The following is a 12,167-nucleotide window of genomic DNA, read 5'->3' as shown; positions in this document are numbered from 1 at the left end:
CTCTTTGCAAAAGTCCCTATTGTCTGCCCATTTATTCAGCCAAAAGAGTAGCATGGGAAGCTACACAGCTGGAAACACGGTTTATCCTTTGATGCAAACAGTGAAAAATTTGAACCCTTACTGAGATGAAAAATGCAATGATTTTTAAATATACTTAGTTTTTACAGTACACACCACAAAAGACTTCTACAAATGAGGGACAGCAGAAAGGAAAAGCAATACTTTCTGAAAGGCAAAATAAGAATTTTATATTTCTTTTGTCTCTTGTGTTCCACATACCACACACTCCCGAAGTTTAGAAGTATAATTGACAGTGTTATCACTGTTGACTTCTTTTTAATAGCTGACCCTTCAATTAAATGCTACAATTTCTTTTAAAAATGGATAAAAATCTGGGTTTTAAGAAGATGAAGATTAGCAAAGCATAAACAATCCTAATTCAACAGTGATCCCAACTCTACATGAGTATCATCAGAATAAAGCTACCATGAGAAATATAGGCATATGAGAAGAATATTTTGTCAGGCTGTAGGTTTATATAGGAAAGTAATGTGAAGCTAGAAACGCAATCCAGTATAGGATGCCGTTTTAAACACTTTTTTTTTTATCACCATACATCAGCATTAAAATTCCCCAATTCTGTATCTCAAAGTTGAGCTTTGGGGGTACATTATGGTTTTGAAAATGTTAGTGATCTTATTTCTGACACTGGTCTGCTCTTTTTCCCTTTCTTTTCTGAGTTTTTCAAGGTTAAAAAGCAGAGTCTTTTATGCTAGTAAAATATCTGAAACAAACCTAGTCCTTAAATAACTAGGTTTGAATTCATAGGACGATTCAGTTGCAGCACTAAACAGAAAGTAAAATGTACTTTTCCCACCTGTTATAAAAATTATTTTGTTGCAAACATCTTTTGGAAACAGGCAGAGCAAAACAGTAGTGGAGCTATGATATAGATAGAGACACACCTGACCTACACCTATCTGAGCGTACTCTAAAATCAGAACCCTGAGAACATGAATGTAAAGATAGCTTTTCTGCACTTATGTCTAAGCTGACTTTTACCGACAAGATCATATCTGGAAGCTGCACAGTCAAAATTGCAAGGTACAGTGTCACCTGAACATTGCAGTACTGTTTCCTGACCCAAACTGTGTATCTGTACGGTTCAGCTGGCATAAGCTTGGAATTTGCACACCAGTATCTACCACTGCCCTAGACATAGTCCAAGACAGTTTTTAATACAGTTTTGGTAAATAAAATATCACTCCTTGTTCTTTACCAAGCCAGAAAGGAATACATGAATAGTATCACCCTTAACCAGCCATAAGCATGAGGCTTACACACCAGCAAATTGCGTCAATTCAGCTTTGCCAGAGTCCCATATTGCTGCATAGTTTCTAAGATTTTGGCTTGAAAAGAGAAAAGCTACAGCAACATACAGAAAAAAAAAGAAAGAAACATACCAAAACTGTTTACCCTCTCCTCCCTCTTTTGTGAAACATCTGTCAAAATCAGGAGAGATAGATCCATTTTTGGTAATGTTTGAAATCATCCATACCACATTGCTCTATGTTAGACTGATTGGTTTCTACAGATTGCTCTAAGGAATGAGATAGCTTGTTTAGACACCAAAACAGGAGTGTCAGTGAAGGTGAAAGGGGACTCTCAGGATCTAATAATAAAACAAAATATTATGCTAAAATAGCCACAAAATAAACATGCACTAAGGCCCAAACTTCACACAGGTAACAGTCTTTTAATATAACAACTTACATAGTGGCCACTAAATTTCTCTGCTAGCCTAATTATTTACATTTTTTCCATTGCTTTCATACTGGTACAATGCTACTGGGTGTAGCAGAGATTCTTCTTGTTAACACAATGCAATGGAAATAAGTCAGTCTCCTTTTCTCTTTCTTTCTTTCTGTAAAGAAAACAATTTACTGCACAAAAAACCGGAGCTGCTTAGAACCGAAATTGCAATGGTTGTTTGCATTTATGCTTGAATACAGATTTTTTTTTGGCTGTTAGGTAGGACTGTGCAACTGCTCTAGATTAGTAAGCTGAAACAAGCATCTGCTTTAACACAATTCAGTGCAATGTTCTTTGTGATTCCTTTCTCTTTGGAGATGCATGACTGAAGTTTTGGTTTAATTTTAATTTTTTGTTTTTATTTTAACCTGATTTTTGTTATATTCCATTTATGCAGTAGAAAATTTTTGTTTCAAGCCACAGCTTGAAACAGCTCTGAGATGGTAACTAAGAGGAAACCCTGTTAGAAAGAATCAGTGATAAATGATTCTATAAACACCTGCAACTGAAATAAGCCTGGAAACTGTAAATAAACAAACTGATTTCAAAAGACTTACCTGTTTAATGCTTTTAAAAGTCCAATACTTCCTCTTTACCATACAAATCTTTTTGCCACTCAGTGAAGTCAAAATAGAGTACTTGATCATGATAATCCCAACCTGTCATGGACAACAGCATCTCTCATGGCACCACACTCAGAATGACAAACCTGGAAGACACAGACATTCTTACGTTTTTATTGAAATATACTCAACCTAGGACAAGGAAATACCAGCACTCTAATAAATGAATACATTATAAGGTGTGAGTACAAAGCCATAAGCAACACCTGGTAAACTTCAAGACCATTGACTATGAAGCTTACGTTCCAGAGAACCTGTTTTTGCTGAGTATATGCAACTCTGTTGTACTTACTGACCCATTAAAGCAGTCAGGATTAAAAACCAGTATTTATCTTTTTAAAAAATTGCAGCTTTTCATACATAGACCTGTTAAGTCTTCTTCCATATGAATTTCAAAAGGAAGATCATATTCTGAACCAAAGAGAATCTTATCTGAGAAAAGTCATGGAAAGGATTCAATAAAATTATAGTTAGTTGTTCCATGAGAACTTTGCTGAGTACCATTTCTTACAGCATCTTTAAAAGAAAATGTAACCTGTAAATGGATGTAGTGCAAACCCACACCAATCACATGCTCTTCTTTTTACTAAGAAAAGGTATGCATACAAGTAAAGTATTCCTGAGTGATGGCAGATGGAGTTGCCAAGCCATCATTTATCCATCATATCCATCATATTTGAGAAGTCGTAGCAGTCCAGTGAAGTCCATGCTGACTGGAATAGGGAAAACATAACCTCCATTTTTAAAAAAGGAAAAAAGGAAGACCCGGGGAACTACAGGCCGGTGAGCCTCACTTCTGTGCCTAGCAAAATCATGGAGCAGATACCCGTGGAAACTCTACTAAAGCACATGGAAAATAAGGAGGTGATTGGTGACAGCCAACATGGCTTCACTAAGGACAAATCATGCCTAGCAAATTTAGTGGCCTTCTATAACAGCATTACGGTGTTAGTGGATACGGCAAGAGCAACTGACATCATCTTTGGCATTCATCATTGAATAACAAGAAGGGCTTCTACAGGTATGTCAACCGGAAAAGGAAGGTTAAAGAAAGCGTACCCTCCTGAGGACCAAGAATGGCAAACTAATAACAACAGATGAGGAGAAGGCTGAGGTTCTCGACAACTTTTTTGCCTCTGTCTTCACTGCCAGCCTCTCTCCTCACGCCTCGCAAGTTGAAGGACTGCAAGACGGAGACCTGCGGGACAAAGTCCCTCCCACTGTAAGTGACAACAAGGTTTGTGACCACCTGAGGAACCTGAACATATACAAGGCTATGGGACCTGATGAGATGCACCCCAGAGGCCTGAGGGAATTGGCTGATGTAGTTGCCAAGCTACTCTCCATGATATCTGAAAAGTCATGGCAGTCAGGTGCAGCCCCCGGTGACTGGAAAAAGGGAAACATTGCACCCATTTTTAAAAAGGGTAAAAAGGAGGACCCCGGGAACTACCAACCTGTCAGCCTCACCTCTGTGCCTGGGAAGAACATGGAACACATCATCCTAGAAGGTATGCTAAGGCACATGGAGGACAGGGAGGTGATTCGAGACAGCCAGCATAGCTTCACCAGCAGCAAGTTCTGCCTGACCAAGCTGGTGGTTTCTACAATAAAACACTGACTGCGTCAGTGGACAAGGGAAAAGCAATGGATATCATCTATCCGGACTTCTGCAAGGCCTTTGACATGGTCCCCCACAACATCCTTCTCTCTAAGTTGGAGAGATACGGATTTGATGGGCAGACTGTTTGGTGGATAAGGAACTGGCTGGTCGCATCCAGAGGGTAGTGGTCAATGACTCAACATCCAGATGGAGAGGGGTGACAAGTGGTGTCCCTCAGGGATCTGTACTGGGATTGGTGCTGTTCAACATCATCAGTGACATAGACAGTGGGATCAAGTGCACCCTCAGCAAGTTTGCCGATGACACCAAGCTGAGTGGTGCAGTTGACACGCCAGAGGGAGGGGATGTCATCCAGAGGGACCTGGATGAGCTAGAGAGGTGGGCCCGAGCAAACCTAATGAAGTTCAACAAGGCCAAGTTCAAGGTCCTGTACTTGGGTCAGGACAATTCTTATTATCAATACAGGCTGGGGGATGATGTGATAGAGAGCAGCCCTGTGCAAAAGGACTTGGGGGTACTGGTGGATGAAAAGCTGGACATGAGCCAACAATGTGCACTTGCAGCCTAGAAGGCCAATTGCATCCTCAGCCGCATCAAAAGAACTGTGTCCAGCAGATCCACAGAGGTGATTCTCCCCCTCTACTCTGCTCTCGTGAGACCCCACGTTGAGTACTGTATCCAGCTCTGGAACCCTCAGCACAAGAAGGACATGGACCTGTTGGAATGGGTCCAGATGAGGGCCACGAAGATGATCAAAGGGCTGGAGCACCTCTCCTCTGAAGACAGGCTGAGAGAGTTGGGGTTGTTCAGCCTGGAGAAGAGAAGGCTCCAGGGAGACCTTATAGCCACCTTCCAGTACCTGAAGGGGGCCTACAAGGGGCCCTATAGGGGGAGGGGCTGTTTGCAAGGGCATGGAGTAATAGGATGAAGGGCAATGGCTTTAAACTAGAACAGGGTAGGTTTAGGTTAGCCATTAGGAAGACGTTCTTTACAATGAGGGTGGTGAGACACTTGGAACAGGTTGCCCAGAAAGGTGGTGGAGGCCCCATCCCTGGAGACATTCAAGGCCAGGCCTGATGAGGCTCTGAGCAACCTGATCTAGTTGAAGATGTCCCTGCTTACTGCAGGGGTGTTGGACTAGATGACCTTTAAATGTCCCTTCCAACCCAACACATTCTATGATTCTGATTCACCTACCTGGACTTGTGCAGCGCATTTGACAATGTCCCACATGACATACTTGTCTCTAAATTGTCGATACATAGATTTGATAGGTGGACTACTTGGTGAATGAGGAATTGGCTGGATAGCAGCACTCGGAGTTGCAGTCATCAGCTTGATGTCCAAGGGGCAAACAGTGACAAGTGGCTTTCCTCAGCGGTTGATACTGGGACCAGTGTTGTTTGACATCTTTCTTGGCAACATGGACAGTGGGATTGAGGGCACCCTCAGCAAGTTTGATGATGACATCAAACTGTGGGGTGCAGTCAACATGCTGGAGGGAAGGGATGCCATCCAGAGGTTTCTGGACAGGCTTGTGGTGGGCTCGTGTGAACTTCCTGAAATTCAACTGGGCCAAGTGCAAGGTCCTGCAGGTGGGTCAGGGAAATCACAGCAGAAATACAGGCTGGGCGGAGGATGGAATCAGAGCAGCCAGACCAAGCAGAGCAGGACTTGAGGGGCTGGTTGATGAGAAGCTCAACATGAGCTGGCAATGACTGCTTGCAGCACAGAAAGCCAACCATATCCTGGGCTGCATCAAAAGAACCATGGCCAGCAGGTTGAGGAACATGATTCTCCCTTTCTAGTGCACTCTGGTGAGACCCCACCTGGAGTACTGCATCCAGCTCTGAGCCCCTCAAGTTAAGAAGGACATGGACCTGTTGGAGTGAGTCCAGAGGAGGGCCACAAAGATGATCAGAGGGCTGGAGAACCTCTCCTATGAGGACAGGCTGAGACAGTTGGGTTGTTCAGCCTGGAGAAGAAAAGGCAACAGAGACCTTATAGCAGCCTCCCAGTACCTAAAAGGGTCTTATAGGAAAGAAAGTGAGGGACTCTTTATCAGGGAGTGTAGTGATAGGACAAGGGGTAACAGTTCTTAAGTGAAAGAGGGGAGATTTAGATTAACTATTAGGAAGAAATTCTTTACTTTGAGGGTGGCAAGACTTCGGAACAGGTTGCCCAGAGAAGCTGTGGATGCCCCATCCCTGGAAGTGTTCAAGGCCAGGCTGGATGGAGCTTTGAGCAACCTGGTCTAGTGGGAGGTGTCCCTGCCGGTGGCAGAGGGCTTGGAAGTAGGTGATCTTTAACGTCCCTTCCAACTCTAACCATTCTATGATTCTATGATTCAGGTGGCATTTTTCAACATGGTTTTAATGAAGCCAGGGAAATTTACCATTTTATCTAGCACTCTCTTTCTGTATAGTTTTAAGGTTCCTTGAGAAAATTTCCTACCATTTATAAATACCTATTAGCAACTCAAGTGAATACTTTTATTACAATCTCTAAATTTGTTTTTTTCAGGCTTTCAACTACAGTGCATAATGTCTTTCACAAAAAATATGATTAATTTAGGTGACCTGAATTTACTTAATAAAGATGTTTTTCTCGTCTTTGTTCTCTGTCACTGAAATCTTCAGGGCAGTGCACAGATATCATGGGGAATACCAGATGGCATCCAGGTCATGGCCAGGTCTTCCAGAAGATATGCTGATCTGAGCTTTCTTCAGGAGCCTGAATGTGTTATTTCAGTCCCTGTTGAAGTATAAAGAGTGACTGAGCACTACTCCTAAGCATCTCCAAAATATGGATGTTTCGTACCTTTCCCACTGACAGGAATGTCTCCTTCTCAAGTGTTGCATATGTTTTTTTAATGGGCAGCAGTAAAATGTGTGCACAGAGGTGAGTGCTCGTGCATATATATGTATGCAAGATAAAAACAAAATATTCTAAACAAATTCAGAAATATCCTAAGTAAAATGTCAGTAGATTTCTTGTCTAACTTTGCAAAGTATTTCACTACTGGGTTAACACACACTGTGACTTCTCAGCAAATCAAATTTGTTAGACTGCAACAACTGAGCTAAAACCAGTGGGTCAAACAAGAAATTGCTATTCAATCTCCATCAGTCATTAGAATTTTTTCTAAAAGTTACACAAACAGAAGCTATTTCTAAAAAATGGACAAGATTGCTCTTAGTCCAGTTTTAAAGTGGGAGTTCAGTGCGTCTGATGGTGGCCTGATGCACCAACATAAAAAACAAAGTTTCCAAGTGCACAAAATTTAGTGTATCGTCCATGACTTCAAATGTGAGAGCAACCATGTACAGAATTTTAGGAATGTACCTGACTAAATGATCAGGAATCACGGTTCTGATCTCTCATCATACACCAGGTCAGATGAATACAGGAAATGTGAAAGGTTAGTGGAATGTACTTTGAAAATCCACTGAATATCTTTCATTGAGATATTAATGGATAGTTTTCATCCAGTCCAGTGAATGCGAATCAGTCAGTGTTTGACATTTTGTTCTCCATGATCTGATGCAGAACTGAATTTTAGTTAGACAGAGGAAGGAACACACTAATACGTTTCAGAGTAAATCTACTACCAAACTCAAAATACATGCAGAAGGGTGCTTTTTCTTTGGTCGTGACTTCCATAGTGACATCTCTGATGGGGCAGCAGGGAAGTTTTCCCTAGAAATGCAATATCATAGACACATAAAGGAGTCTAAACAATAAGTAAAGCTTTTATTAATATCTTCCAGAAAGATAATGGAAAAGTTTTATTCAATTGTTGTAAAATTCTCAGAATAAGTCAGGGTGTGTATGGCCAAATTTAAATACTCCAGATATTGCTCTAAATTTGCATAATAATTTTGCATTTTACAGTGCAAAGAGAGCAATCAGCTAAGATTTCAGATTTGGATGCATCAGAATTTGTATGACCAAATTGAACAACTTTGATCTTTAATGCAACTGAGAAAGACAGAAGGTAATAGGATCAAGAGGTAAACCGGCTGGATAAAGGTCAAGATCTCTAGAATTTACTAATAACATAGGCAGGGGGCATTCCTGAATCAGAATAAGGGAAACTGGGCTGAAAGGAAGGCATAATATATGGATTTGGTTATTAAGATGAGAATTTATACCTTATCTTGAGTAACCACTTCTCTGAAGAAAATGAAGATTCCTTAAAACTAGGACAATTTGTAGTAGAAAAAGCAGCAAGGAACAGTACCTAAGCCTTTGAGGTCTACTTGTCTCTAAATACCAATGATGGAAGAACAGGCAAAAGTCCTGAAAAGTGCTAACCCAAATCCACACAACTGCACTGACAAAGGGAGATCACCTGTTAGTTCACAATACCACAGAACAGGATGCCTCCTTCAGAATGTGCCAAAGCCGCCTTTCACCCTACCTGAGTCTGAAAGTGGAGAGGAGGATGAAACATAGGCCAGTGCTTTAAAAACAGTGTATGCTCACCTCCAGAAAGAGACAAAGAATCTGGAGAAAACTATTTACAAGGCAATCACTGGGCGAAAGGTGCCAACAGCATTTATGGAGGAGAAGACAAACATCTGGCAATTGGTAGCTTTGCATGTTCTCCTATAAATAACTTATCTCTGAAGACAGAGTAGAAAAAAAAAAAGTGAAAAAAAAGTCTTTTTTGATAAGCTCCCCTGTTGTGCTGGTATTGACTGGGATAGAGTTAATTTTCTTTAGGGTAGCTACTATGGGGCTATGTTTTGGATTTGTACTGCAAACAGTGTTGATAATACAGGGATGTATTAGTTATTGCTGAGCAGTGCTTACACAGAGACAAGGCCTTCCCTGCCACTCACACCGCCCCATCAGCAAACAGGCTAGGGGTGCACAGGAAGTTGGGAGGAGACATAGCCAGGACAGCTGACCCCAGCTGACCAAAGGGACATTCCATACCATATGACTTCATGCTCAGCAATATAAAGCTGGGGGAAGAAGCAGAAAGGTTGAACCATCAGAGTTACAGTGTTCATCTTCCCAAGTAACTATTATGGGTTGATGGACCCCTGCTCTCCTGGAGAGATGGCCTGCCCATAGGAAGTAGTGAATGAATGCCTTGCTTTGCTTTGCTTTGCTTGCTTTGAAAATGCATGGCTTTTGCTTTATGTATTGAACTGTCTTTATCTCAACCTACAAGTTTTCTCACTTTTACCCTTCCAATTCTCCCCCCATCTCACCGGGAGGGAGTGAGAGAGCGTCTGTGTGGTGCTTAGTTGCCAGCTGGGGTTAAACCATGACACCTGCCAATCCTGTTTCATAGGCCAGATCCACCATGAAAATCATGAGATAGCAAGTACATAGCAACACAAAATTTAGCAGGAAAAAAAGAGAAGGTGAGGTCTGCAGAGAAATCTCAAGTGGTGGGGAAGGAATATTGAGCAACAAAGACAAACAATGTGACAAGAATTCAACAAGCTTGTGGCCAGCAGGTTGAGGTAGGTGGTTCTGCCCCTCTACTCTGCTCTCGTGAGACCCCACCTGGAGGACTGCGTCCAGCTCTGGAGTCCTCAACACAAGAAGGACATGGACCTGTTGGAATGGGTCCAGCAGAGGCCCATGAAGATGATCAGAGGGCTGGAGCACCTCTCCTATGAGGACAGGCTGATGAGTTGAGGTTGTCCAGCCTGGATAAAAGAAGGCTCTGAGGAGACCTTATAGACACGTTCCAGTACCTGAAGGGGGCCTATAGGAAGGGTGGGGAGGGACCCTTTATCAGGGAGTGTAATGATAGGACATAGGGTAACAGTTTCAAACTGAAAGAGGGTAGATTTAAATTGGATATCAGGAAGAAATTCTTTACTGTAAGGGTAGTGAGGCACTGGCACAGGTTGCCCAGGGAAGTTGTGGATGCCCCATCCCTGGAAGTGTTCAAGGCCAGGCTGGATGGGGCTTTGAGCAGCCTGGTCTAGTGGGAGGTGTCCCTGCCCACGGCAGGGGGGTTGGAACTAGATGATCTTTAAGGTCCCTTCCAACCCAAAGCATTCTATGATTCTATGATTAAGATATATATAAAATAAATTTAATTAAGATTCAACAAAAAGTGGAGGAGTGAGAACAAAAAATCAGCAAAGTATCTATGATGTCATTTATGCGCATAGTGTCTGGGGTTTCTAAGAAAACAACTGGCCAATCACGGGACACGAATTTTGTGCTGAAATCCCAGATGCTGAAAATAAGTTGATACAATGACTACTCAACACGGTATAATTTTCCAGAAAAGGAAAACCTCAACACTGATAATGTTCACTGCTTGCCAGTAATTTTTGTCTCAGTATCCATGCCAGAGCTTTTTATCAGGAACGCTCATAAACGAAATTTAGATTACTGTGAACAGTAAAATCAAATCAGTGAGTTGATTATTTAGAAATTATTTTGCTTGTCATCTTCTGAAGAGTTCTTGTAGCAGACCCATTTCTGTTCACTGTGTGTTTTTTCCTTACTTTTTGAGGAAAAAGATGATTGATTTTCAAGGATCATCTCCTCTTAGCTCAGGGATGGTCTGTTGCCACATGCAGAAGTCAAATAAATGTAGCAGGAGGCCTTGATAGATGAACTCCTGACTAAAAGCAAACATATAAAGGAAGCACACAGGAGGTGGAAGCCGGGACATTGTCAGAGGGTTAGGATTAGGACAGCCAAAGCCCACCTGGAGTTGAATCTGTCAAGGTATGTAAAGGGCAACAAGAAGGCCTTCTATAAGTAGATCAGCAATAAATGGAAGACAAGGGAAAGTGTGAGCCTACCTCCAAATGGGGGAGGGGTGCACATGACAAAGGACACAGAAAAGCCTGACTTGGTGCCTTCTTTGCCTCATTCTTCATTGACAAGAAGAGCCTTCAGGAATTCCAAACTTCTGAGACCAGAGGGAATGTCTGGAGCAATGAAGAGTTCCCCTTGTTGTAGGGTGATCATGTTTGGGAACACCTAAAAAGCCTAGCCATATACATGTCCAAGGGGCCTGATAGGATGCTCCTGGGAGAGGTTCCTGAGCAGTAGGAGAATGTGTCATCCCTAGCTACAAGACGAGTCAGAAGGAGTATGTAGGGAACTACAGGCAGACGAAACAAATAATCCTGGAAATCCTTTCCAAAACGAAAAAGATAAGAAGTTGATTGGGAGCAGTCACCATAGATTTAGAATGATAGAATCATAGCACGTTTTGGGTTGGAAAGGACCTTAAAGATCACCTAGTTCCAAAACCACTGCGATGGGGCCCAGGATGTGGTTGGCCTTCTGTGCTGCAAGAGCACATTGCTGGCTCATGTTGAGCTTCTCATCAACCAACACCCCCAACTCCTTCTTCTCAGGGCTGCTCTCAATTCGTCCTCCGCCCAGCCTGAATTTGTGCTTGGGATTGCCCCGACCCATGTGCAAGACCTTGCACTTGGCCTTGTTGAACTTCATGAGGACTCACACCATGCAAGTGTACCACTTTCACAGCCCCGATGCTCGCAGAAAGCATTTTATTTTTACTAACACTTCTTTTGTTCACTTCAGTAACTCAAGCACTTCACAGTCAGTGACCCACTGCAGTACTGTGCAAAAATACACAGTCAAACTGAGATGCTTCTGGCTCAGTAAGTCATTTACTGTACCAAGAAATCTGAGTGCAGCACTTGGAGTTGCAGAGGTGGTGGCCAGGTACAATCAGCACAGAACGACATCCTGCCCCTGCAGGAAATCCCACAAAAGTCTGTGGGCTCATCCTCTGCTGCTGGCAACTAACTTTCAAAGCCACCTTCAGATTTCCAAAGAAAGCTTCAAGTTTTCTATCACCTTACATTAGAGCACAGAGAGTGCACCAGGTTCTCAAGTTTTTAATCATATAAGCTTTGTGAATTTATTAGCAAGACACCAGACAGCATGAGAAAAGGAATTAGAGCATTCGCAATCCTTTTGCTATTTCTGTCACAAATGATCGTTACCTGCCAAGAGACTCAAAAGGGCTCAGCATTATCAGGTTACAGTAGCTCCTGTACTCTTAAATCAAAGGTTAAAGGCTTAAATCAAAATCATAGTGATAGGTGCTGTAAAAATGTTGGGGGGAAAAAAGTTGTGAA

The 12,167-nt window shown here is 42.3% G+C and overlaps 1 protein-coding gene across 4 annotated transcripts in view; it reads right to left on the bottom strand.

Annotated features, from left to right (window-relative positions):
* Positions 1-12,167, bottom strand: part of LINGO2 (leucine rich repeat and Ig domain containing 2) — a 552,583-nt gene that overhangs the window by 174,694 nt on the left and 365,722 nt on the right. For all 4 annotated transcript variants that reach the window (XM_074570242.1, XM_074570245.1, XM_074570243.1 and 1 more), the window contains one exon: positions 2,370-2,521. In XM_074570242.1, coding sequence (XP_074426343.1) covers positions 2,370-2,459 — 90 coding nt within the window. In that variant the 5' untranslated portion in view covers positions 2,460-2,521. The remainder of the gene's footprint in view (positions 1-2,369; positions 2,522-12,167) is intronic.

The sequence above is a fragment of the Larus michahellis genome, chromosome Z (assembly GCF_964199755.1).
Source record: "Larus michahellis chromosome Z, bLarMic1.1, whole genome shotgun sequence".
In the NCBI taxonomy this organism is placed as follows: Eukaryota; Metazoa; Chordata; class Aves; order Charadriiformes; family Laridae; genus Larus; species Larus michahellis.
The sequence above is the reverse complement of the archived record's forward strand: the minus strand, read 5'-3'. Positions and strand labels throughout refer to the sequence as shown.